Source organism: Salmo salar, chromosome ssa01 (genome assembly GCF_905237065.1).
Source record: "Salmo salar chromosome ssa01, Ssal_v3.1, whole genome shotgun sequence".
Lineage (NCBI taxonomy): Eukaryota > Metazoa > Chordata > Actinopteri > Salmoniformes > Salmonidae > Salmo > Salmo salar.
In genome coordinates this window covers 11,310,636-11,337,792 of record NC_059442.1, presented here as the reverse complement: position 1 = coordinate 11,337,792, position 27,157 = coordinate 11,310,636, and the positions used below count along the sequence as shown (strand labels likewise).

The 27,157-nt window shown below is 46.6% G+C and overlaps 1 protein-coding gene across 2 annotated transcripts in view; it reads left to right on the top strand.

The window, feature by feature from the left end:
• Positions 1 to 27,157, top strand: part of LOC106612959 (connector enhancer of kinase suppressor of ras 1) — a 99,447-nt gene that overhangs the window by 15,733 nt on the left and 56,557 nt on the right. Inside the window, exons 3-4 of one of the 2 annotated variants that reach the window (XM_045714239.1) lie at positions 8,174 to 8,376; positions 12,948 to 13,032. In XM_045714239.1, coding sequence (XP_045570195.1) covers positions 8,174 to 8,376; positions 12,948 to 13,032 — 288 coding nt within the window. Of the gene's footprint in view, positions 1 to 8,173; positions 8,377 to 12,947; positions 13,033 to 13,734; positions 14,665 to 27,157 lie in introns of those variants that run through there. The other variant, XM_045714238.1, reaches the window with a different exon arrangement.

The following is a 27,157-nucleotide window of genomic DNA, read 5'->3' as shown; positions in this document are numbered from 1 at the left end:
TACTCATTCAATAGTTTTTCTTAATTTTGACGATTTTCTACATTGTAGAATAATGGTGAGACATCAAAACTATGAAATAACACATATGGAATCATGTTTTAACCAAAAAAGTGTTGAAAAATCTCAAATATATTTTAGATTTTTCAAAGTAGCCACCTTTTGCCTTGATGACAGCTTTGCACACTCTTGTCATTCTCTCAACCAGCTTCATGAGGAATGCTTTTCCAACAGTCTTCACAAATGCTAAGCACTTGTTGGCTGCTTTTCCTTAATTTTGCGGTCCAACTCATCCCAAACCATCTCAATTGGGTTGAGGTTGGGTTATTGTGGAGGTCAGGTCATCTGATGCAGCACTCCATCACTCTCCTTGGTCAAATAGCCCTTACACAGTCTGGAGGTGTGTTTTGGGTCATTGTCCTGTTGAGAAACAAATGATAGTCCCACTTAAGCACAAACCAGATGGGATGGAGTATCGCTGCATTATGCTGTGGTAGCCATGCTGGTTAAGTGTGCCTTGAATTATAAATGAATCACTGACACAGTGATTTGGTTCCCACAGTGGCATCAGCAAAGCACCATCACACCACCTCCTCCATGCTTCACGGTGGGAACCACACATGCGTAGATCATCCTTTCACCTACTCTAGGTCTCACAAAGGCACGGTGGTTGGAACCCAACATCTCAAATTTGGACTCATCAGACCAAAGGACAGATTTCCACCAGTCTAATGTCCATTGCTTGTGTTTCTTGGCCCAAGCAAGTCTCTTCTTATTATTGGTGTCCTTCAGTAGTGGTTTCTTTGCAGCAATTCAACCATTAAGGACTGATTCACGCAGTCTCCTCTGAACAGTTGCTGTTGAGATGTGTCTGTTACTTGAACTCTGAAGCATTTATTTGGGTTGCAATCTGAGGTGCAGTTAACTCTAATGAACTTATCCTCTGCAGCAGAGGTAACTCTGGGTCTTCCTTTCCTGTGGCGGTCCTCATGAGAGCCAGTTTCATCATAGCGCTTAATTGTTTTTGCATTGCACCTGCACTTGAAACTTTAAAAGTTCTTGACATTTTCTGGATCGACTGACATTCATGTGTTAAACTAATGATGGACTGTCATTTCTCTTTGCTTATTTGAGCTGTTCTTGCCATAATATGGACTTGGTATTTTACCAAATAGGGCTATCTTCTGTATACCAACCCTACCTTGTCATAACACAACTGATTGGCTCAAATGCATTAAGAAGGAAAGAAATTCCACAAATTAACTTTTAACAAGGCACACCTGTTAATGGAAATGCATTCCTGGTGACTACCTCATGAAGCTGGTTGAGAGAATGCCAAGAGTGTGCAAAGCTGTCATCAAGGAAAAGGGTGGCAACTTTGAAGAATCTCAAATATGAAATATATTTTTATTTAACACTTTTTTGGTTACTACATGATTCCATGTGTGTTTATTTCATAGTTTTGATGTCTTCACTATTATTCTACAGTGTAGAAAATAGTAAAATAAAGAAACTCTTGAATGAGTAGGTGTGTCCATTCTTTTGACTGGTACTCTGTGTGTGTGTGTGTGCGCTTAATCTACAACCAAAGGCTAACACAAAAGAAGCTAGTGATAATACTTCTCATATGCAAACTACTGTGTGGGGAATGTTTGTTGTCACTGGCTAGCAGCTCTTTTGTCATTTGTATGTACTGTTGAAGTCGAAGTTTACGTACACTTAGGTTGGAGTCATTAAAGCTTGTTTTTCAACCACTCCACAAATTTCTTGTTAACAAACTATAGTTTTGGCAAGTCGGTTAGGACATCTACTTTGTGCATGACACAAGTAATTTTTCCAACAATTCTTTACAGACAGATTATTCCACTTATAAATCACTGTATCGCAATTCCAGTTCTACAATTCCAGGTAAATATAATTTAAAAAAAATAGGCTAGCTTACCTATCAAATAGCATTCCTTCAAGATTGGGCTGATTTCCAAAATATTTTATATAGACATTTCTTGATATGAAACTTTTAAGTAAAATATCTACATTGTTCAGTCCAAAATTGCGTTTTAGCTCTGTCATGAAAATAGATTTATTTTCTATTACCAAGTCATTTACAGTTTCCATGTCTTTTAGTTTTCCATGAAGACCAATTTTTATCAGTGAGTTCTGAAAAGGGTTGTGTTTTTAGTGAGTGATATTGGTTCTTGTAGACCACTTTTCATTTTCTTCCATATTGTTATAGTGTTTTTAACTATACTGTTGTTAATGTTCTTAGCTTTATCATTTGAAGACAGACACGTGAAAAGATTCTGGGGATGAGCATGTTCATCTTTAATATGTTCCCATTGTTCCTCTTTTTAGTGCATTTATCTATGTGTCGCAAGTAAAAGCCCTGGGTGGTGAGTTGATACAACTTCCAGTATGGAAGGTTAAAACCACCCTCAGACTTAAGAAGATGTAAAACTTTCCTGTTTATTCTATAATTTTTATTTTCCTGTATAAAGTCCTGTTGTGACCGAGTAGTATATCTTTTTTTAAAGAATGTCCTAGTTGGGGTAATTGGTATTACCGAGAATAAATATAAAAACTTCGGGAGCCATGCCATTCTAAAAAGGTTTATGAACTGGGTGGTTCAAGCCCTGAATTATGATTGGCTGACAGTCGTGGTATACCATGGGTATGACAACACATGTATTTTTTGCTGTTCTAATTATGTTGGTAACCAGTTTATAATAGCAATAAAGCATCCCAGAGGTTTGTGATATATGGCCATTTATACCATGGCTCAGGGCTGTATCAAGGCACAGCCCTTGGCCATGGTATATTGGCCATATACCACACCCCCTCGTACCTTATTGCTTAATTATTCTACCTGTAAGATTTATGGGAATATTGTTCCATTTTAAAAATATCTGCTTTAATATTGTTCAGTAATAGGATAACTTTATCTTTATATATTTGTTGTCCCTTATTAAGCATCCTAAGTATTAGATTTTTGTGGTCCACTTAAAGGATTGCTTTAAATAATGACATTCTTTTTCCTGTTGCCATTTGTTTTTTTACACATTCATTTTGGTATTCATGTTCATTTTATACCCAGATTGGATTTGAACAATGCTTTTTTTGCTTTAATTTGGGCCTCGGTGGATTATAACTAGTTTATACGCTGGGAATAATATTTTGGAAGCAGTGTGTGATATTTTGGCCGCTGTGCAATCTTTCAGAAGCCGTGTGTGCTAGCTGTGCATACGTCTATCTAGGGTTGCAAAGGGTCGGAACATTTCCGTTAAACCCAGGAATTTGGGGAATTTAGCTTAAATTCATCAAAGAAGTTAGTTTATAACGGTGAACCTTTTGTGGGATACACATAAGGCAATTCTAGGTCTTGTGTCATATTTTGGTTAAACTATCCCCAATTCAATGGAATTGCAACCCTCTGCATGCACAGTGCATTCTTCCATCACATGCACAGCTGATTCTCAAGATCTTGCACAGAATGAGATGCTATTGAGCCCACACTACTACACTGTCTGAGCCAAGGACTACATGCTTTCTGGTAAGTTTTGATTACAATACTGGGTGGGGTGAATATATGTTATATGACATAGATCATTTTTTTGTTAACTAGTAAATAGTAGCCTACAGCAAAGTGTGTATAAATAATTTCTAACTTGTAAACAATTTCTGCTAGTTTGTTTTTGCTATCATGTGGGCTTTAGCTACCTTGAGCCTGCTAACTGAGGAATGTTCCATACATTTCATTTTAAAACATTTATCTTACGAAGGAGTTGTTTAATCTAACTGCTTAACTATTTATCTGTACATGGAATTGTATTATTATTATTTTTTTATTTACAATTTTTTTCTAATCTTTACAGAAAATGCCATGGGCACTATCTGATGTGTGGAGACATTTCACTGCAGCTAATGTAGAAGGAAAAGCTGTGTACATGTGCAAATACTGTACCAAATCATATGTAAAGATGCAGAATCATCTGGCCAAGTGCATAAAGTTCCCTCAGCACTCACAACAAGCAACCTCTGACAAAAGTCCCTCTACTTCTTTTCGAGGTGAAAATGATGAATCAGACACCTTATCGATAGCAACAGCTCATGGTCCTCCTGGAATAAGACGTTTTTTTGACTGAATGGAGGAACGTAGTCATATAAATGCTGATGAATGTCTTGCTCAAGCTGTTTATGCAACTGGTTCACCTCTGATGCTCACAGGCAATGTGTATTAGAAGAGATTTCTGAATGTTCTTCGCCCAGCACACACCCCTCCAACCAGACATGCTTTATCTACTCATTTGCTGGATGCAGAGTTCAACAGAGTTCAAGTGAAGGTCAAGCAAATCATAGAGAAAGCATACTATTGCAATCACCTCTGATGGGTGGTAAAATGTTCGTGGGCAAGGAATAATTAACTACATCATCTCCACCCCTCAACCAGTATTCTACAAGAGCACAGACACAAGGGACAACAGACACACCGGTCTGTCTCTACATTGCAGATGAGCTGAAGGCAGTCATCAATGACCTTGGACCACAGAAGGTATTTGCACTGGTGACAGACAATGCTGCGAACATGAAGTCTGCTTGGTCTAAAGTGGAGGATTCCTACCCTCACATCCCACCCATTGGCTGTGCTGCTCATGCATCGAATTTGCTCCTCAAGAACATCATGGCACTGAAAACAATGGATACACTCTACAAGAGAGCCAAGGAAATGGTTAGGTATGTGACGGGTCATCAAGTTATAGCAGCAATCTACCTCACCAAGCAAAGTGAGAAGAATAAGACCACCACATTGAAGCTGCCCAGCAACACCCGTTGGGGTGGTGTTGTCATGATGTTTGACAGTCTCCTGGAGGGAAAGGAGTCTCTCCAAGAAATGGCCATATCACAGTCTGCTGATATGGACAGCCCATAGGAGACTGTCACACAGGAGGATCCTCCTGGATGATGTATTTTGGGAGAGAGTGGTAAGCAGCCTGAAACTCCTGAAACCTATAGCAGTAGCCATTGCACGGATTGAGGGAGACAATGTCATCCTGTCTGATGTTCAGACTCTGCTTGCAGATGTAAGAGAAGAAATCCGTACTGCCCTGCCCTCTTCGCTGTTGCTCCAAGCAGTGCAAACTGAAATGCATCAAAAAGCGTGAAGACTTCTGCCTGAAGCCCATACACGCAACTGCGTACATATTGGACCCCAAGTATGCTGGCAAGAGCATCCTGTCTGGTGCAGAGATCAACAAGGCCTATGATGTCATCACTACTGTGTTTCGCCACCTTGGCCTGGATGAGGGCAAGGTTCTTGGCAGTCTGGCGAAATACACTTCCAAGCAAGGGCTTTGGGATGGAGATGCAATATGGCAGTCGTAACAACATATCTCATCAGCCACCTGGTGGAAGGGACTTTGTGGATCTGAGGCTCTTTCCCTTGTTGCCTCCATCATCTTCCAAATCTCACCAACATCAGTCGCCTCAGAGTGCAACTGGTCCTTGCTTGGGAACACACACACCAAAGCACGCAACAAGCTGACCAATACAAGGGTTGAACAATTGGTGGCCATCCGGGCAAATTTGAGGCTTTTTGAGCCTGACAATGAGCCGTCCTCAACAAGGTTGGAAAGTGACAGTGAAGATGAGGCCTCAGAGTGATGTTCAAGAGGTGGACATAGAGGAGGTCCAGGGAGAAGACATGGAAGCCTGAGAGGAAGACAACCAAAGCTTTAGTTTCAAGACTATCATTTTACAGATGTATGTTGAAAACGTTTTTGGGAGATGCGATGGATCATTGGGCTTCATTCAATATTCCCTTTTGTTGTTCAGTGAAATCATCCCATGTGAAGAGTCAACTCATTTAATTAAAGTTCAATTCGTAAGTAAATTGTTTTTTTAATTTATTTTGGAAGGATTTAATCATTTGCGATTATGTCTACTTATGATCAGGTAAAAGGTTTATGTTTCTGTCTCCATATGATATGGTAAATATACTGCTCAAAAAAATAAAGGGAACACTTAAACAACACATCCTAGATCTGAATGAAAGAAATAATCTTATTAAATGCTTTTGTCTTTCCATAGTTGAATGTGCTGACAACAAAATCACACAAAAATAATCAATGGAAATCCAATATATCAACCCATGGAGGTCTGGATTTGGAGTCACACTCAAAATTAAAGTGGAAAACCACACTACAGGCTGATCCAACTTTGATGTAATGTCCTTAAAACAAGTCAAAATGAGGCTCAGTAGTGTGTGTGGCCTCCACGTGCCTGTATGACCTCCCTACAACGCCTGGGCATGCTCCTGATGAGGTGGCGGATGGTCTCCTGAGGGATCTCCTCCCAGACCTGGACTAAAGCATCCGCCAACTCCTGGACAGTCTGTGGTGCAACGTGGCGTTGGTGGATGGAGCGAGACATGATGTCCCAGATGTGCTCAATTGGATTCAGGTCTGGGGAATGGGCGGGCCAGTCCATAGCATCAATGCCTTCCTCTTGCAGGAACTGCTGACACACCCCAGCCACATGAGGTCTAGCATTGTCTTGCATTAGGAGGAACCCAGGGCCAACCGCACCAGCATATGGTCTCACAAGGGGTCAGAGGATCTCATCTCGTTACCTAATGGCAGTCAGGCTACCTCTGGCGAGCACCCCAAAGAAATGCCACCCCACACCATGACTGACCCACCGCCAAACCGGTCATGATGGAGGATGTTGCAGGCAGCAGAACGTTCTCCACGGCGTCTCCAGACTCTGTCACGTCTGTCACGTGCTCAGTGTGAATCTGCTTTCATCTGTGAAGAGCACAGGGCGCCAGTGGCGAATTTGCCAATTTTGGTGTTCTCTGGCAAATGCCAAACGTCCTGCACGGTGTTGGGTTGTAAGCACAACCCCCACCTATGGACGTCGGGCCCTCATACCACCCTCATGGAGTCTGTTTCTGACCGTTTGAGCAGACACATGCACATTTGTGGCCTGCTGGAGGTCATTTTGCAGGGCTCTGGCAGTGCTTCTCCTACTCCTCCTTGCACAAAGGCGGAGGTAGCGGTCCTGCTGCTGGGTTGTTTCCCTCCTACGGCCTCCTCCACGTCTCCTGATGTACTGGCCTGTCTCCTGGTAGCGCCTCCATGCTCTGGACACTACGCTGACAGACACAGCAAACCTTCTTGCCACAGCTCACATTGATGTGCCATCCTGGATGAGCTGCACTACCTGAGCCAGGTAGTGCAGTCTCATGCTACCACTAGAGTGAAAGCACCGCCAGCATTCAAAAGTGACCAAAACATCAGCCAGGAAGCATAGGAACTGAGAAGTGGTCTGTGGTCCCCACCTGCAGAACCACTCCTTTATTGGGGTTGTCTTGCTAATTGCCTATAATTTCCACCTGTTGTCTATTCCATTTGCACAACAGCATGTGAACTTTATTGTCAATCAGTGTTGCTTCCTAAGTGGACAGTTTGATTTCACAGAAGTGTGATTGACTTGGAGTTACATTGTGTTGTTTAAGTGTTCCCTTTATTTTTTTGAGCAGTGTATATCCAATGCAAAAAACATCTACATTTAAATGGTATTAATATTAATTTACATATATTCCCGTTAATTCCCATATAATCCCGTTAATTCCCACGGAAAATTTCCACCTCCTGAATATTCCCCAAAATGTCATTGGTTGAGTTTTCGTGTGATCATTTATGTAGACAGACACTCCTAATGTCACTGTGCATCATGGCATTATGATAACCTACACAACTAGATCTACTTTTCAATGAGAGATTAGACCCTCCTGTTGACTGTCTTTCAGTTTACTAAACCAGTCAGTCCAGTATTATTCACACTCTTAGTGTCTTATTCATTCTCTCTGTACTGACTCTACAGTCTGGACTCTCTGTCTCTCTGTACTGACTCTACAGTCTGGACTCTCTGTCTCTCTGTACTGACTCTACAGTCTGGACTCTCTGTCTCTCTGTACTGACTCTACAGTCTGGACTCTTTGTCTCTCTGTTCTGACTACAGTCTGGACTCTGTCTCTCTGTACTGACTGTACAGTCTGGACTCTGCCTCTCTGTACTGACTCTACAGTCTGGACTCTGCCTCTCTGTACTGACTCTACAGTCTGGACTCTCAGTCTCTCTGTACTGACTCTACAGTCTGGACTCTCTGTCTCTCTCCCCAGACATACGGCATGGGAGGGGAGACCCTGCGCAGTCTGACAGAGAACCTGTGCGTGGTGGCCCACTCCCTGATCATGGGCATCCAGATCCGCTGGAGGGTAAACACCTATGATGGGCAGAGCGCCACCAAGCTGCCAGCCAGCGTACTGCAGGTGGTGCTGGAGCTCATCACCTCCGCCAAGGGCCTCTTCTCCCTGCTCAACAGGTACATCACACACAGCCCTGTATTACATCACTTTAACAATGATTTAGGCATAGTATCATATAGGCAGGGACATTGGACTGTTAGGCCCTGTGACTAGGATTCAGAGTTTCACCCCTGTCTGGGTGTGTATGCAGTAGTCTGTGATTTCAGTTTATAATAATAATTGATCTGTAATATATTCTCTTAGACAATAGCTTCTTTTTTACATTTATTTAACCTTTTATTTAACTGGGCAAGTCAGTTAAGAACAAATTCTTATTTACAATGACGGCCTACCCCGGCCAAACCCCGACGATGCTGGGACAGTTGTGCGCCGCCCTATGGGACTCCCAATCACGGCCAGGTGTGACGCAGCCTGGATTCGAACCAGGGACCGTAGTGACACCTCTTGTACTGCGATGCAGTGCCTTAGACCGCTGCGCCACTCGGGAGCCCTTATGACCCATGGCTATGATGCTGTACCCTCATAGAGTATGACCCATGGCTATGATGCTGTACCCCCCTCATAGCGTATGACCCATGGCTATGATGCTGTACCCCCCTCATAGCGTATGACCCATGGCTGTGATGCTGTACCCTCATAGCGTATGACCCATGGCTATGATGCTGTACCCTCATAGCGTATGACCCATGGCTATGATGCTGTACCCTCATAGCGTATGACCCATGGCTATGATGCTGTACCCTCATAGCGTATGACCCATGGCTATGATGCTGTACCCTCATAGCGTATGACCCATGGCTTTGATGCTGTACCCTCATAGCGTATGACCCATGGCTTTGATGCTGTACCCTCATAGCGTATGACCCATGGCTTTGATGCTGTACCCCCCTCATAGCGTATGACCCATGGCTATGATGCTGTACCCCCCTCATAGCGTATGACCCATGGCTATGATGCTGTACCCCCCTCATAGCGTATGAACCATGGCTTTGATGCTGTACCCCCCCTCATAGCGTATGACCCATGGCTTTGATGCTGTACCCCCCCTCATAGCGTATGACCCATGGCTTTGATGCTGTACCCCCCTCATAGCGTATGACCCATGGCTTTGATGCTGTACCCCCTTCATAGCGTATGACCCATGGCTTTGATGCTGTACCCTCATAGCGTATGACCCATGGCTTTGATGCTGTACCCCCCCTCATAGCGTATGACCCATGGCTATGATGCTGTACCCCCCTCATAGCGTATGACCCATGGCTTTGATGCTGTACCCTCATAGCGTATGACCCATGGCTTTGATGCTGTACCCTCATAGCGTATGACCCATGGCTTTGATGCTGTACCCCCCCTCATAGCGTATGACCCATGGCTATGATGCTGTACCCCCCTCATAGCGTATGACCCATGGCTATGATGCTGTACCCCCCTCATAGCGTATGACCCATGGCTATGATGCTGTACCCCCCTCATAGCGTATGAACCATGGCTTTGATGCTGTACCCCCCCTCATAGCGTATGACCCATGGCTTTGATGCTGTACCCCCCTCATAGCGTATGACCCATGGCTTTGATGCTGTACCCCCCTCATAGCGTATGACCCATGGCTTTGATGCTGTACCCCCCTCATAGCGTATGACCCATGGCTTTGATGCTGTACCCTCATAGCGTATGACCCATGGCTTTGATGCTGTACCCCCCCTCATAGCGTATGACCCATGGCTATGATGCTGTACCCCCCTCATAGCGTATGACCCATGGCTTTGATGCTGTACCCTCATAGCGTATGACCCATGGCTTTGATGCTGTACCCTCATAGCGTATGACCCATGGCTTTGATGCTGTACCCCCCTCATAGCGTATGACCCATGGCTATGATGCTGTACCCCCCTCATAGCGTATGACCCATGGCTATGATGCTGTACCCTCATGTAATGGCACATGTTGACTATTACTGTACCTACAATATGGTTGTAGTGTCTCTAGGGTTTTGTATGGAAATGGGTTTGGGTAGCAGGTGTTACGATAGAGTGACAGCACAGTGGCCCTCCCCCTGTGTAAGGTGATTGGACAGCCTGTAGAAAACAACAGCAGGCAGGGAGAAGACTAAGATATAATAATATGTTATCAGTCGACCTCTGACTTCTCGTGTCAGGACTTGGGAGGGTGTTTTGGTGTACACGTTGAGAAGGTGCTCAGCGTCTTTGTTGTGCCTTGTTGGGTACTCCGTGTAGGTGGTGTTTATAATGCTGATATTCACCTCTCACTCTGCACGTCTGTCTCTCTTTCTATGTCTGTCTCCCTCCGTCTCCACTCTCCCTCTCGCTCTGTCTCCCTCTCGCTCCGTCTCCACTCTCCCTCCGTCTCCTCTCGCTCCGTCTCCACTCTCCCTCTCGCTCCGTCTCCACTCTCCCTCCGTCTCCACTCTCCACTCTCCCTCCGTCTCCACTCTCGCTCCGTCTCCACTCTCCCTCTCGCTCCGTCTCCACTCTCCCTCTCGCTCCGTCTCCACTCTCCCTCTCGCTCCGTCTCCACTCGCCCTCTCGCTCCGTCTCCACTCTCCCTTTCGCTCGTACCGTCTCCACTCTCCCTTTCGCTCGTACCGTCTCCACTCTCCCTCTCGCTCCGTCACCACTCTCCCTTTCGCTCGTACCGTCTCCACTCTCCCTCTCGCTCGTACCGTCTCCACTCTCCCTCTCGCTCGTACCGTCTCCACTCTCCCTCTCGCACCGTCTCCACTCTCCCTCTCGCTCGTACCGTCTCCACTCTCCCTCTCGCTCGTACCGTCTCCACTCTCCCTCTCGCTCCGTCGCCACTCTCCCTTTCGCTCGTACCGTCTCCACTCTCCCTCTCGCTCCGTCGCCACTCTCCCTTTCGCTCGTACCGTCGCCACTCTCCCTTTCGCTCGTACCATCACCACTCTCCCTCTCGCTCCGTCTCCACTCTCCCTTTCGCTCGTACCGTCTCCACTCTCCCTCTCGCTCGTACCGTCTCCACTCTCCCTCTCGCTCGTACCGTCTCCACTGTCCCTCTCGCTCGTACCGTCTCCACTCTCCCTCTCGCTCGTACCGTCTCCACTCTCCCTCTCGCTCCGTCTCCACTCTCCCTCTCGCTCCGTCACCACTCTCCCTCTCGCTCCGTCTCCACTCTCCCTTTCGCTCGTACCGTCTCCACTCTCCCTCTCGCTCCGTCTCCACTCTCCCTTTCGCTCGTACCGTCTCCACTCTCCCTTTCGCTCGTACCGTCTCCACTCTCCCTCTCGCTCCGTCTCCACTCTCCCTCTCGCTCCGTCTCCACTCTCCCTCTCGCTCCGTCTCCACTCTCCCTTTCGCTCGTACCGTCTCCACTCTCCCTCTCGCTCCGTCTCCACTCTCCCTCTCGCTCCGTCTCCACTCTCCCTCTCGCTCGTACCGTCTCCACTCTCCCTTTCGCTCCGTCTCCACTCTCCCTCTCGCTCGTACCGTCTCCACTCTCCCTCTCGCTCGTACCGTCTCCACTCTCCCTCTCGCTCCGTCACCACGCTCCCTCTCGCTCCGTCTCCACTCTCCCTTTCGCTCCGTCTCCACTCTCGCTCGTACCGTCTCCACTCTCCCTCTCGCTCGTACCGTCTCCACTCTCCCTCTCGCTCGTACCGTCTCCACTCTCCCTCTCGCTCCGTCTCCACTCTCCCTCTCGCTCCGTCTCCACTCTCCCTTTCGCTCCGTCTCCACTCTCCCTCTCGCTCGTACCGTCTCCACTCTCCCTCTCGCTCGTACCGTCTCCACTCTCCCTCTCGCTCGTACCGTCTCCACTCTCCCTCTCGCTCCGTCACCACTCTCCCTCTCGCTCCGTCTCCACTCTCCCTTTCGCTCGTACCGTCTCCACTCTCCCTTTCGCTCGTACCGTCTCCACTCTCCCTCTCGCTCGCGCTCCGTGTCCTCTCGCTCGCTCCGTGTCCTCTCGCTCGCTCCGTGTCCTCTCGCTCGCTCCGTGTCCTCTCGCTCGCTTCGGAATAAAAGCTGAAATAAATCATTCTCTCTCCTATTATTCTGACATTTCACATTCTTAAAATAAAGTGGTGATCCTCACTGACCTAAGACAGGGAATTTTAGTTACTTCATTTAAATTTGTTGGTTTCTGTCACTGTTGTTTTGTTTTTCACTTCCTTTGGCAATGTAAACATGTTGCCATTGCCAAAGGAAGTGAAAAACAAAACAACAGTGACAGAAACCAACAAATCTAAAGGAAATAATCAGACATTAACAGTAAACATTACATACACAAAGTTTCAAGAGAATAACAACGTTTAAAATATGATATTATTACCAGTAGAAAATGTAGTATAACCTTTAAAATGTTACATAAGCTATGTACAGTGTTTTGACAATGTGCCAACTAGTATAATGTACGAATGACGGTGCGATAAATAAACAGCTTAATACATTTACATTGGTGACCTCTTACCCCTTTCTATCCTAATGTTATGTAGGATTGTTCTCATGGGCTGTGTTCTCATGGGTTGTGTTATCCTCCATCGTGAATGCATCATTTGAGTCTTTAATGACATTGAAATCTGCATTTTTTAAATTTTATTTCTAGATTCAATAAATGCATCTCTTTCTTCATTGGTCCGTCTGTGTGTGTCCAGGTACCAGTTTGCCCAGCTGAGGGGTTACACGTCCAGTAGGAACATCATCACCTACTGTAAAGACCTGGGGACCGCAGTACACAAGGTAGTCTACCTCTCCTAAGTTAAAGACCTGGGGACCGCAGTACACAAGGTAGTCTACCTCTCCTAAGTTAAAGACCTGGGGACCGCAGTACACAAGGTAGTCTACCTCTCCTACTGTAAAGACCTGGGGACCGCAGTACACAAGGTAGTCTACCTCTCCTACTGTAAAGACCTGGGGACCGCAGTACACAAGGTAGTCTACCTCTCCTACTGTAAAGACCTGGGGACCGCAGTACACAAGGTAGTCTACCTCTCCTAAGTTAAAGACCTGGGGACCGCAGTACACAAGGTAGTCTACCTCTCCTACTGTAAAGACCTGGGGACCGCAGTACACAAGGTAGTCTACCTCTCCTACTGTAAAGACCTGGGGACCGCAGTACACAAGGTAGTCTACCTCTCCTACTGTAAAGACCTGGGGACCGCAGTACACAAGGTAGTCTACCTCTCCTACTGTAAAGACCTGGGGACCGCAGTACACAAGGTAGTCTACCTCTCCTAAGTTAAAGACCTGGGGACCGCAGTACACAAGGTAGTCTACCTCTCCTACTGTAAAGACCTGGGGACCGCAGTACACAAGGTAGTCTACCTCTCCTAAGTTAAAGACCTGGGGACCGCAGTACACAAGGTAGTCTACCTCTCCTAAGTTAAAGACCTGGGGACCGCAGTACACAAGGTAGTCTACCTCTCCTAAGTTAAAGACCTGGGGACCGCAGTACACATGGTAGTCTACCTCTCCAACTGTAAAGACCTGGGGACCGCAGTACACAAGGTAGTCTACCTCTCCAAAGTTAAAGACCTGGGGACCGCAGTACACATGGTAGTCTACCTCTCCTACTGTAAAGACCTGGGGATCGCAGTACACATGGTAGTCTACCTCTCCTACTGTAAAGACCTGGGGACCGCAGTACACAAGGTAGTCTACCTCTCCTACTGTAAAGACCTGGGGACCGCAGTACACAAGGTAGTCTACCTCTCCTACTGTAAAGACCTGGGGACCGCAGTACACAAGGTAGTCTACCTCTCCTACTGTAAAGACCTGGGGACCGCAGTACACAAGGTAGTCTACCTCTCCTACTGTAAAGACCTGGGGACCGCAGTACACATGGTAGTCTACCTCTCCTACTGTAAAGACCTGGGGACCGCAGTACACAAGGTAGTCTACCTCTCCTACTGTAAAGACCTGGGGACCGCAGTACACATGGTAGTCTACCTCTCCTACTGTAAAGACCTGGGGACCGCAGTACACAAGGTAGTCTACCTCTCCTACTGTAAAGACCTGGGGACCGCAGTACACAAGGTAGTCTACCTCTCCTACTGTAAAGACCTGGGGACCGCAGTACACAAGGTAGTCTACCTCTCCTACTGTAAAGACCTGGGGACCGCAGTACACAAGGTAGTCTACCTCTCCTACTGTAAAGACCTGGGGACCGCAGTACACAAGGTAGTCTACCTCTCCTACTGTAAAGACCTGGGGACCGCAGTACACAAGGTAGTCTACCTCTCCTACTGTAAAGACCTGGGGACCGCAGTACACATGGTAGTCTACCTCTCCTACTGTAAAGACCTGGGGACCGCAGTACACAAGGTAGTCTACCTCTCCTACTGTAAAGACCTGGGGACCGCAGTACACAAGGTAGTCTACCTCTCCTACTGTAAAGACCTGGGGACCGCAGTACACATGGTAGTCTACCTCTCCTACTGTAAAGACCTGGGGACCGCAGTACACATGGTAGTCTACCTCTCCTATGTTAAAGACCTGGGGACCGCAGTACACAAGGTAGTCTACCTCTCCTAAGTTAAAGACCTGGGGACCGCAGTACACATGGTAGTCTACCTCTCCTACTGTAAAGACCTGGGGACCGCAGTACACATGGTAGTCTACCTCTCCTACTGTAAAGACCTGGGGACCGCAGTACACATGGTAGTCTACCTCTCCTACTGTAAAGACCTTGGGACCGCAGTACACAAGGTAGTCTACCTCTCCTACTGTAAAGACCTGGGGACCGCAGTACACATGGTAGTCTACTGCTCCTATGTTAAAGACCTGAGTCGTGTTCATTAGGGCACGCAATGGAAAACGTTTTAAAAACGTTTTGAAACATAAAGCAAAAAGGAGTGTTTCTGGACATGTCCAGGTTGTCCCTCCTTGTTTCAGTCTGTTTTCTTTCATTTGTTACTTAATGAACACAACCCAGTGTTCCAGCATGGCTGTTAATGTTTTCATTGTACAGGCGCTCACTGCTGAATGAATGAATGTCGAATAACCTGACCAGGAAAAACTCTGCTCCTTATTAACATTGAATGAATGGCCTTGATGTGAATTAAATCTGAATTAGATTCCTAGTTGGACCAAACAATACTTAGCAGACACATGTTATCTTTGGAGGAGGCGTACACAAGGCAGGCTGGATGAACCACCACTGTGTTTGTGTTGCTGCTTTCAACGGCCACCTAACACCAATGGTGTAAAATACTTAAGTCTAAATATTTTAAAGTACTACTTAAGTCGGGGGGTATCTGTACTTTATTATTTATATTTTTTACTACTTTTACTTCACTACATTCCTAATGAAAGTGATGTACGTTTTACTCCATACATTTTCCCTGACATCCAAAAGTGCTAGTTACAGTTTGAATGCTTATCAGGACAGGAAGATGGTCCAATTCACTTATCAAAAGAACATCCCTGGTCATTACTACTGCCTCTGATCTGGCGGACCCAATAAATACATGCTTCGTTTGTAAATGATGTGCCCCTGGATATCTGTAAATAAAACAAACTAGAAAATGTCTGCTTTGCTTAATTTAAGGAATTTGAAATTATTTATAACTTTTACTTTTGATACTTAAGTATATTTAAAACCAAATATTTTTAGACTTTTACTCAAGTAGTATTTTACTGGGTGATTTTCACTTAACTTAATAGGAAATGACTCAAGTAATCTTTACTTTTACTCAAGTATGACAATTGGATACTTTTTCCACCGCTGCCCTAACACAGCACAACAGCAAACTCACTCCTCCTATTGGAGAATGCACAGACCAACCACATTCACTCTTTATCTGACTGCATGCTCGGAATAGTTTACCTTGAAGAAGCACAGGTTGACTGTTGATTTTGGTGATAGGAAATTGTGTAAGAGAGGGAGAAGGTGGGTGAATGTGTATTTAATGTGATCTGTAATGCCAGAGTTAAACTTCAAGTTATAAACTGGTTACTTGCGACTTGTGAAAAAGACAGGCCTGGATTTGTCATAGATAGTGCCTGGGGGAGGAGGGAGGGAGGGACTGGGGGAGGGGGGGAGCATGGGCGGAATGGATATGGTGATCTTCGGGAGAGGGAGTGAGTGAGAGACAGGGAGCAGGGGGAGGGGGGACTGATGGAAGGATTCACTGGAACTCAACTTGTAGTTCACCTGCTGTGAGTTGCAGTGCAGTCAGACCAATGAGGGACTGATAGAGGGCGAAAGAGAGGACACAGTATTCAGGGAGCAGAGAGATCCCAGAGTACTAAATTTAGAGCTCTGACTGGCAGCCCTATTTGCAGCTCTGGATTGTCTCCAGCCAAAGTAGGTAGATTACAACTCTGGAGCTGTTTTTCTGCTGGCTTTATTGCATTTTGATTGAATAGTGTAGCTAACTGGTATGTATGTGTTTGTGGATGTCTGTGCTCACAGTTTCTGTACATTTAGACATTGTTGACCACAATAATACATTTATCTTCTTGTAGAAAATTGCTTTTTGTTTTTTCTGTTGCTTTTTAGCCTTTTTGTTGTTTGGATAACACATTAGAGATGTGCTAAATAGACTTGACCTCTTCTTCACAAATCAGTGCAAAGCTCTTTTTAAAAGACTATCAAAGGATGTTCTGTGTGAACACACTCACTACATTCATTGTGCATCCAGAAAATGAATAATGACACATTTGTTGTAGCCAATTCATGAATATGACTGACTCTGAGTAAGAACCATGGGCTAGTCATACTATTTCTATGGTTAGACCCCCCTCCCCCCTCATCAGAAAGGAAGGAAGCTGGGCAGTGAGTATCTGCTGAAGGTTACATTGGAACAATGAGGGCCTTTTGAAGGCTGATGGCTTCTTGTCCAGCCAAGTTCTGGCTTACTGACTTAGTTGTTTTGTTGTTGTATGAAAGCTGTCTAAACTGTAGACTCAAGGTAATTAGTAAGTGAAACTTGGTCCTTAACCCAGACTGTTTTGACGGTAGTCTGCTTTGTGCTGGAGGCGATGAGAGGTTTGATTACTGCCCATTGTTTGGTTGGTTCCTGTTTTTGGAGCCAATGAGCAACCACTGCTTGTTTTTGCTGTATGCTTAGGAGTCAGATAATCATAGGCCTTATTCAACTATGATGGAGGACTGTGTATCACAGAGACAGAGAGGGAGAGTGTGTGAACTACAGAGAGTTGCTGAGGTATCAGATATTAGGGGGATCCAAAATGCAGGTGCTTGAGTAAGGCCGTTTTGTAAGTACACCCCCTTGAGTCTTAAGGCAAGACAGATGAGTTATAAGACAGAAGAAACTGAGACTGACTCGTGTCTTTCATTGGATTGAGGTTTTATATAGTTTCTTTGAAAAGTGTATATGGCTGTAGTTTCTAAGAATTTCTATTAGACCTAATAAGAACATGCTAGAATAGGGCCGACAACCTCACAACTGACTAAACACATCCACACAGGTGAGTTGGTCCTCTCTCTTCTCATCTCTCTTTCTTCTCATCTCTCTCTCTGGCCATCTCTCTCTCTCTGGCCATCTCGCTCTCTGGCCATCTCGCTCTCTGGCCATCTCGCTCTCTGGCCATCTCGCTCTCTGGCCATCTCGCTCTCTGGCCATCTCTCGCTCTCTGGCCATCTCTCGCTCTCTGGCCATCTCTCGCTCTCTGGCCATCTCTCGCTCTCTGGCCATCTCTCTCTCTCTGGCCATCTCGCTCTCTGGCCATCTCGCTCTCTCTGGCCATCTCGCTCTCTGCCCATCTCTCTCTCTCTTCTCATCTCTCTCTGCCCATCATTATCAAGTTCCAGCTCTGGAAAGGTCAGTAGAATACACACACGCGCACACAGTCACGCACATACACACACCCCACCACCCTCATCTGTGTGCAGCAAGTTAGCCCTTGGCTAAGAAACTTAAATGTCAAATCTCTTGTGACCTTGTTTCAGAGAGGCAGGCTTTGAATGATAATGCTCCCATTATTACGTTGCTTGTTTCTAGAGAATTGGTTCATCTGTAACAAGAACAAGGACCAGACGGATCATGTTTGGCCCAAATGACACCCCATTCCTATATAGCGCACTACTTTGGACCAGAGCCCTATGGGCCATGGTCAAAAGTAGTGCACTATGTAGGGAAAAGGGTGCCATTTGGGACGCAGGCCATGTCTCCTAGGGCCCTTGTAGAAAATAAATAACTCTCTTCCATTTCCTGCCTGTATAAAAACACAGGAGTTGTGTGTGTGTGTGTGTGTGTGTGTGTGTCTCTTTCTGTGTGTGTGTGTGTGTGTCTCTCTCTTTTTCTGTGTGTGTGTGTGTCTCTCTCTTTTTCTGTGTGTGTGTGTGTGTGTGTGTGTGTGTGTGTGTGTCTCTCTCTCTTTCTGTGTGTGTGTCTCTCTCTCTTTCTGTGTGTGTGTGTCTCTCTCTTTTTCTGTGTGTGTGTGTCTCTCTTTCTGTGTGTGTGTCCGCCTCTCTCCCCACTCATGGGGTTTATTTTCTCCGGTGCCTTGGAGGGTTGTGCGGGGCCATGAGTCAGCTGCTGTGATCCTAGAGTCCTCCACTTCTCCACTGACTACTGGCTCTGTAGGACTGGACAGGATAGGCTCGCACACTACTAGACAACAACAAGCAAAGTCCATTACAGAGAGAGAGAGAGAGAGCAAGAGAGGTGGACACAGAGAGCGTGGGCGATAGTTACATTGAGAATTTCTGTGAACATGGAGAGAGGATCAAGGAAGAATTGTTTGAAGGAGTTGTATTGAGGTATGTGAGAATGAGATGATGTTTGTTTACATCTGATTGATTGGTTTCCAATGGCCTGTTCGTGACACACAATCTGGACAGTAAAGGCTACTGTAGTTAAGAACGTGATATGGCTTTTCTAAGATGTGATACAGGAGTTTGATGCCTCTGTTCACGAACAGAAGTGTTATTATTCAGTGATCATACCCATTGAGAGTGAGTTTCAACTCTTGCTGGTTGACCATTGCACCTTTTTATTCACGATTGTGGTAAAGTTTTCTAGTATGATTTTTATCTGTTTTGAATAGTTTTGCTGTAACCAGAAATAATTGTTGTAGTTAGTTAGTGGTCTGGTTGAGGTGCTAATGAACGCACTGAGCAAGACGTGCTTAACGAAGAAGACATGTTTTTAACGTCGTCTTAACAATGTCTTTTAATGTCGTTTCACATCTTTTCAACAACTTTTATTGAATTTCAATGTCTTTTCTATGTATTTGAACGTCTTTTTTAACGTCTTTTCAATGTATTTTAATGTATTTTCAACGTTTTGTGCGCATGAGGTGGTTGGTGCGTTAATGATTAAGTGTGCAGCTCGTTGCCATATTCCGGTATAAGTAACTGACCATGAGCAGGGTTCAGGACGTTACTTTCTAAATGTAATCCGTTACTAGTTACCTGTCCAAAATTGTAATCAGTAACGTCATTTTTGGATTACCCAAACTTGGTAACATCTGATTTACTTTCTGTTCATTTTGATTCGTTTCCTGTTATGAGGTACTAGAAGAAGACAAAATGATCCATCAAATGTATTTGGTGTGTCATCATACTGGTCTCTGACATCATAGTGGTCTCTGACATCATAGTGGTCTCTGACATCATAGTGGTCTCTGAATTCTGGTCAGTCTCGCTCAGGTAGAACAAATTTAAACTTGCACCTTTTTCCAGTGCTGAATTGAATGTCTTTGAAAAAACAGAAAGGTGTCAATGTATTTTTTTTTCTCACCAACATCCTTAATGGAAAAGTAATCCAAGAAGTAATCATCTAGTTTTTCAAAAGTATATGTAATCTGATTAGTTATTTTTTTCTTTCTGGTAACGGATTACAGTTGCAGTTTATCAGTTACTCCCCAACCCTGACCATGAGCTTGTTTCAACTGACACCAGTGTCAACACCAGCTGCCCGATGATGACTCAACGCTTTGACCACTCATACTACGGTATACAATGAAGGGACATGAGCCATTTCAATCAGATTCTAGACGGCTCTTTATGGAATTGTCATGCCAGTGTTTGGCTTTACAATGGAGTAGGCTAAAGTACAGACAGATCTGGGACCAGGGTAGAGACAGATCTGGGACCAGTGTAGAGACAGATCTGGGACCAGTGTAGAGACAGATCTGGGACCAGTGTAGAGACAGATCTGGGACCAGTGTAGAGACAGATCTGGGACCAGTGTAGAGACAGATCTGGGACCAGTGTAGAGACAGATCTGGGACCAGTGTAGAGACAGATCTGGGACCAGTGTAGAGACAGATCTGGGACCAGGCTAGAGACAGATCTGGGACCAGGCTAGAGACAGATCTGGGACCAGGCTAGAGACAGATCTGGGACCAGGCTAGAGACTGATCGATCTGGGACCAGGCTAGAGACTGATCGATCTGGGACCAGGCTAGAGACTGATCGATCTGGGACCAGGCTAGAGACTGATCGATCTGGGACCAGGCTAGAGACTGATCGATCTGGGACCAGGCTAGAGACTGATCGATCTGGGACCAGGCTAGAGACTGATCGATCTGGGACCAGGCTAGAGACTGATCGATCTGGGACCAGGCTAGAGACTGATCGATCTGGGACCAGGCTAGAGACTGATCGATCTGGGACCAGGCTAGAGACTGATCGATCTGGGACCAGGCTAGAGACTGATCGATCTGGGACCAGGCTAGAGACTGATCGATCTGGGACCAGGCTAGAGACTGATCGATCTGGGACCTGGGTAGAGACTGATCGATCTGGGACCTGGGTAGAGACTGATCGATCTGGGACCTGGGTAGAGACTGATCGATCTGGGACCTGGGTAGCGACTGATTGATCTGGGACCAGGGTAGAGACTGATCGATCTGGGACCAGGGTAGAGACTGATCGATCTGGGACCAGGGTAGAGACTGATCTGGGACCAGGGTAGAGACAGATCTGGGACCAGGGTAGAGACTGATCTGGGACCAGGGTAGAGACAGATCTGGGACCAGGGTAGAGAGTGATCGATCTGGGACCAGGGTAGAAACTGACCAGGGTAGAGTCTGATTGATCTGGGACCAGGGTAGAGACTGACCAGGCTAGAGACTGACCGATCTGGGACCAGGGTAGAGACTGACCAGGGTAGAGACTGACCGATCTGGGACCCAGGGTAGAGACTGACCGATCTGGGACCAGGGTAGAGACTGACCGATCTGGGACTAGGCTAGAGACTGACCGATCTGGGACCACGGTAGAGACTGACCGATCTGGGACCAGGCTAGAGACGGATCGATCTGGGACCAGGGTAGAGACTGACCGATCTGGGACCAGGCTAGAGACTAACCGACATGGGACCAGGGTAGAGACTGATCGATCTGGGACCAGGCTAGAGACTGACCAATCTGGGACCAGGCTAGAGACTGATTGATCTGGGACCAGGGTAGAGACTGACCAATCTGGGACCAGGCTAGAGACTACCCGATCTGGGACCAGGGTAGAGACTGACCGATCTGGGACCAGGGTAGAGACTGACCAGGGTAGAGACTGACCGATCTGGGACCAGGCTAGAGACTAACCGATCTGGGACCAGGCTAGAGACTGACCAGGGTAGAGACTGACCAGGGTAGAGACTGATCGATCTGGGACCAGGCTAGAGACTGACCAGGGTAGAGACTGAGCGATCTGGGACCAGGCTAGAGACTGACCAATCTGGGACCAGGCTAGAGACTAACCGATCTGGGACCAGGGTAGAGACTGACCAATCTGGGACCAGGCTAGAGACTAACCGATCTGGGACCAGGGTAGAGACTGACCAATCTGGGACCAGGCTAGAGACTAACCGATCTGGGACCAGGGTAGAGACTGACCGATCTGGGACCAGGGTAGAGACTGACCAGGGTAGAGACTGACCGATCTGGGACCAGGCTAGAGACTAACCGATCTGGGACCAGGCTAGAGACTGACCAGGGTAGAGACTGACCAGGGTAGAGACTGATCGATCTGGGACCAGGCTAGAGACTGACCAGGGTAGAGACTGAGCGATCTGGGACCAGGCTAGAGACTGACCAGGGTAGAGACTGAGCGATCTGGGACCAGGCTAGAGACTAACCGATCTGGGACCAGGCTAGAGACTGACCAGGGTAGAGACTGACCGATCTGGGACCAGGCTAGAGACTAACCGATCTGGGACCAGGCTAGAGACTGACCAGGGTAGAGACTGACCGATCTGGGACCAGGCTAGAGACTAACCGATCTGGGACCAGGCTAGAGACTGACCAGGGTAGAGACTGACTAATCTGGGACCAGGATAGAGACTGACCAGGGTAGAGACTGACTAATCTGGGACCAGGCTAGAGACTAACCGATCTGGGACCAGGCTAGAGACTGACCAGGGTAGAGACTGACCAGGGTAGAGACTGACCGATCTGGGACCAGGCTAGAGACTGACCAGGGTAGAGACTGACCGATCTGGGACCAAGCTAGAGACAGTAGCATTTGCAGTTCACTTAGGCTGAGTTTTATTGGATTTACTATTTGAAGTAATTGAGTTAGGAAATGTTGAACGTAACGCTCCAATATAGAGCAGGCAGAAAGTGAACTCTCACTCCTTGGAGTCCCTTCACCAGCATTTAAAGAGATATACGCCTAATAATTCACATGGGTTGGTTTGGTGCAGACCAAATTATATTTGAAAATAATTTCAAATACTTTATCTAGGCTTGATTGAGCTTGTCTGACTATATGGAAGCAATAGAATAGTTGCAAAAGAGCAAACCCCGCCCATCTGGTACTTTTAGACCAGTGGTTCTCAAAATGTTTCACCGGGGGGAGGGGGGCACAGGGGGGATTCCCGCTCAATGGCCTAAAAACATTAGCTCACGCCCCCTAGGGCCCCACAGTTTGGGAACCACTGCTTTAGACCGGCTGTGTTGGTTTGGTGTTGAAGAGGTATAAAGAGATACACTCCAGGTATGTATACACATATACACACATACACATATATACACACACACACACACATACACATATACACACATACACATATTCACACACACACACACACACACACACACACACACACACACACACACTCATTCACAAATGCATGCTTCAGTTTGACTAAATCACCTCCCAGCGATGGTGGCATATATCCTAGTGGCATTCACTCATAAAAGGATATTTTCTTTTATTGTGCCAATTCATCTCTATGTCCGCTATAGGAAGCCCACTCACACTTAAAGGTCCAATGCAGCTGTTTTTAGTTCTATCAAATCACATTACTGTGATTGTTTTCAATTAAAATTGTCAAAAATAAACCAAAATAGCTTAATAGCGAAGAGCAATATCTCAAGCAAAGATTTAGCTAGGACTCTCTGGGAGTGGTCTGAGTGGAGAGAGGAAAACTAGCTCTTATTGGCAGAGAGGTTGGCACAATGTTTCTTATTGGTCTACCAACACATTTACAGCCTGGTGATGTTACCAGGAAGGCCAAAACTAAATCCCACCAAAACAGGCTGAAATTTCAGACAGTCTATTCAAACAGCTCTTACACTAAAAGGGTATTATCATCATTTTCACAATTTCACAGTATTATTCCAACCTCATAGTGTGTAAATATATATAAAACACATGAAAGATTAAATTTGACTGAACTGGGCCTTTAAACTACTCAAGGGCTTTTGTGTCACAATGATTATTAATGTTTGTGTGTGTGTGTGTGTGAATGCATCATGAGATTGGATTGCAGTGTGTTCTTCCACCCAGAACAATCCACATCTGTTTCCTAGACAACGACAAAGCTCACATAGACATCAGGCATGTCATTTTTACATTTTCTTTTTATTTAACCTTTAATTTAACAAGGCAAGTCAGTTAAGAACAAATTGTTATTTACAATGACGGCCTAGATCACATGACCGAACTATATGAAAGAAATGAACCTCATGTTTGAGTAGTTGTGCCTTGCTCCCTCAGTTTATAAATCCAATCCAAGTTGGACGCTACTTCCTGAGTGTTATTTCCTGTATAAATTACAGACTAACAGTAGTTTACAATTCATTGTAGATTATTTGAAGTGAATGGCTCTACCCTCAGTTTTAGGGCCATCTTTCATTAACTGGAATAAAGGCGTATTACGTAAGCAATAACGCACAGCAGACTGTGTTGAATAACTGCATACCTCTGGCAGGGTGAAAAAGCACAAAGCCCAAGGTCGATTTCTATAAAGACTTATTTATTATAAACGTAATGGAGGCTTTCATAGTCACTCATCTGCTAAGCAGCAACCACAGTTTGTGAGGAAGTCATACTGAGGGGAAAATGGAACATTGAAGTGCCGGGGGCTGTGGTGAACAGAGCTGGGTGGCGGGGGCTGTTGTGAACAGAGCTGGGTGGCGGGGGCTGTTGTGAACAGAGCTGGGTGGCGGGGGCTGTTGGGAACAGAGCTGGGTGGCGGGGGCTGTTGTGAACAGAGCTGGGTGGCGGGGGCTGTTGGGAACAGAGCTGGGTGGCGGGGGCTGTTGGGAACAGAGCTCGGTGGCGGGGGCTGTTGTGAACAGAGCTGGGTGGCGGGGGCTGTTGTGAACAGAGCTGGGTGGCGGGGGCTGTTGTGAACAGAGCTGGGTGGCGGGGGCTGTTGTGAACAGAGCTGGGTGGCGGGGGCTGTTGGGAACAGAGCTGGGTGGCGGGGGCTGTTGGGAACAGAGCTCGGTGGCGGGGGCTGTTGTGAACAGAGCTGGGTGGCGGGGAATGTTGTGAACAGAGCTGGGTGGCGGGGGCTGTTGTGAACAGAGCTGGGTGGCGGGGGCTGTTGTGAACAGAGCTGGGTGGCGGGGGCTGTTGTGAACAGAGCTGGGTGGCGGGGGCTGTTGTGCTTCAGCTTTATTCCTCTCTCTCTCTCTGGATAATGGGACCAGTAGATGTGGTCCTCTCTCTCTCTCTCTCTGGATAATGGGACCAGTAGATGTGGTCCTCTCTCTCTCTGGATCATGGGACCAGTAGATGTGGTCCTCTCTATCTCTCTCTGGATAATGGGACCAGTAGATGTGGTCCTCTCTCTCTCTCTGGATAATGGGACCAGTAGATATGGTCCTCTCTCTCTCTCTGGATAATGGGACCAGTAGATGTGGTCCTCTCTCTCTCTCTGGATAATGGGACCAGTAGATGTGGCCCTCTCTCTCTGGATAATGGGACCAGTAGATGTGGTCCTCTCTCTCTCTGGATAATGGGACCAGTAGATGTGGTCCTCTCTCTCTTTCTGGATAATGGGACCAGTAGATGTGGTCCTCTCTCTCTCTGGATAATGGGACCAGTAGATGTGGGCCTCTCTCTCTCTCTCTGGATAATGGGACCAGTAGATGTGGTCCTCTCTCTCTCTCTGGATAATGGGACCAGTAGATATGGTCCTCTCTCTCTCTCTGGATAATGGGACCAGTAGATATGGTCCTCTCTCTCTCTCTGGATAATGGGACCAGTAGATGTGGCCCTCTCTCTCTGGATAATGGGACCAGTAGATGTGGTCCTCTCTCTCTGGATAATGGGACCAGTAGATGTGGTCCTCTCTCTCTTTCTGGATAATGGGACCAGTAGATGTGGTCCTCTCTCTCTCTCTGGATAATGGGACCAGTAGATGTGGTCCTCTCTCTCTCTTGATAATGGGACCAGTAGATGTGGTCCTCTCTGGATAATGGGACCAGTAGATGTGGTCCTCTCTCCCTCTCTCTGGATAATGGGACCAGTAGATGTGGTCCTCTCTCTCTCTCTCTCTGGATAATGGGACCAGTAGATGTGGTCCTCTCTCTCTCTGGATAATGGGACCAGTAGATGTGGTCCTCTCTCTCTCTCTGGATAATGGGACCAGTAGATGTGGTCCTCTCTCTCTCTCTGGATAATGGGACCAGTAGATGTGGTCCTCTCTCTCTCTGGATAATGGGACCAGTAGATGTGGTCCTCTCTCTCTCTGGATAATGGGACCAGTAGATGTGGTCCTCTCTCTCTCTCTTGATAATGGGACCAGTAGATGTGGTCCTCTCTCTCTCTGGATAATGGGACCAGTAGATGTGGTCCTCTCTCTCTCTCTCTGGATAATGGGACCAGTAGATGTGGTCCTCTCTCTCTCTCTCTCTGGATAATGGGACCAGTAGATGTGGTCCTCTCTCTCTCTCTCTGGATAATGGGACCAGTAGATGTGGTCCTCTCTCTCTCTCTCTGGATAATGGGACCAGTAGATGTGGTTCTCTCTCTCTCTCTCTCTGGATAATGGGGCCAGTAGATGTGGTCCTCTCTCTCTCTCTGGATAATGGGGCCAGTAGATGTGGTCAACTCTCTCTCTGGATAATGGGACCAGTAGATGTGGTCCTCTCTCTCTCTCTCTCTGGATAATGGGACCAGTAGATGTGGTCCTCTCTCTCTCTCTGGATAATGGGACCAGTAGATGTGGTCCTCTCTCTCTCTCTGGATAATGGGACCAGTAGATGTGGTCTCTCTCTCTCTCTCTGGATAATGGGACCAGTAGATGTGGTCCTCTCTCTCTCTCTGGATAATGGGACCAGTAGATGTGGTCCTCTCTCTCTCTCTCTCTGGATAATGGGACCAGTAGATGTGGTTCTCTCTCTCTCTCTCTCTGGATAATGGGGCCAGTAGATGTGGTCCTCTCTCTCTCTCTGGATAATGGGGCCAGTAGATGTGGTCAACTCTCTCTCTTGATAATGGGACCAGTAGATGTGGTCCTCTCTCTCTCTCTGGATAATGGGATCAGTAGATGTGGTCCTCTCTCTCTCTGGATAATGGGACCAGTAGATGTGGTCCTCTTTCTCTCTGGATAATGGGACCAGTAGATGTGGTCCTCTCTCTCTCTGGATAATGGAACCAGTAGATGTGGTCCTCTCTCTCTCTCTCTGGATAATGGGACCAGTAGATGTGGTT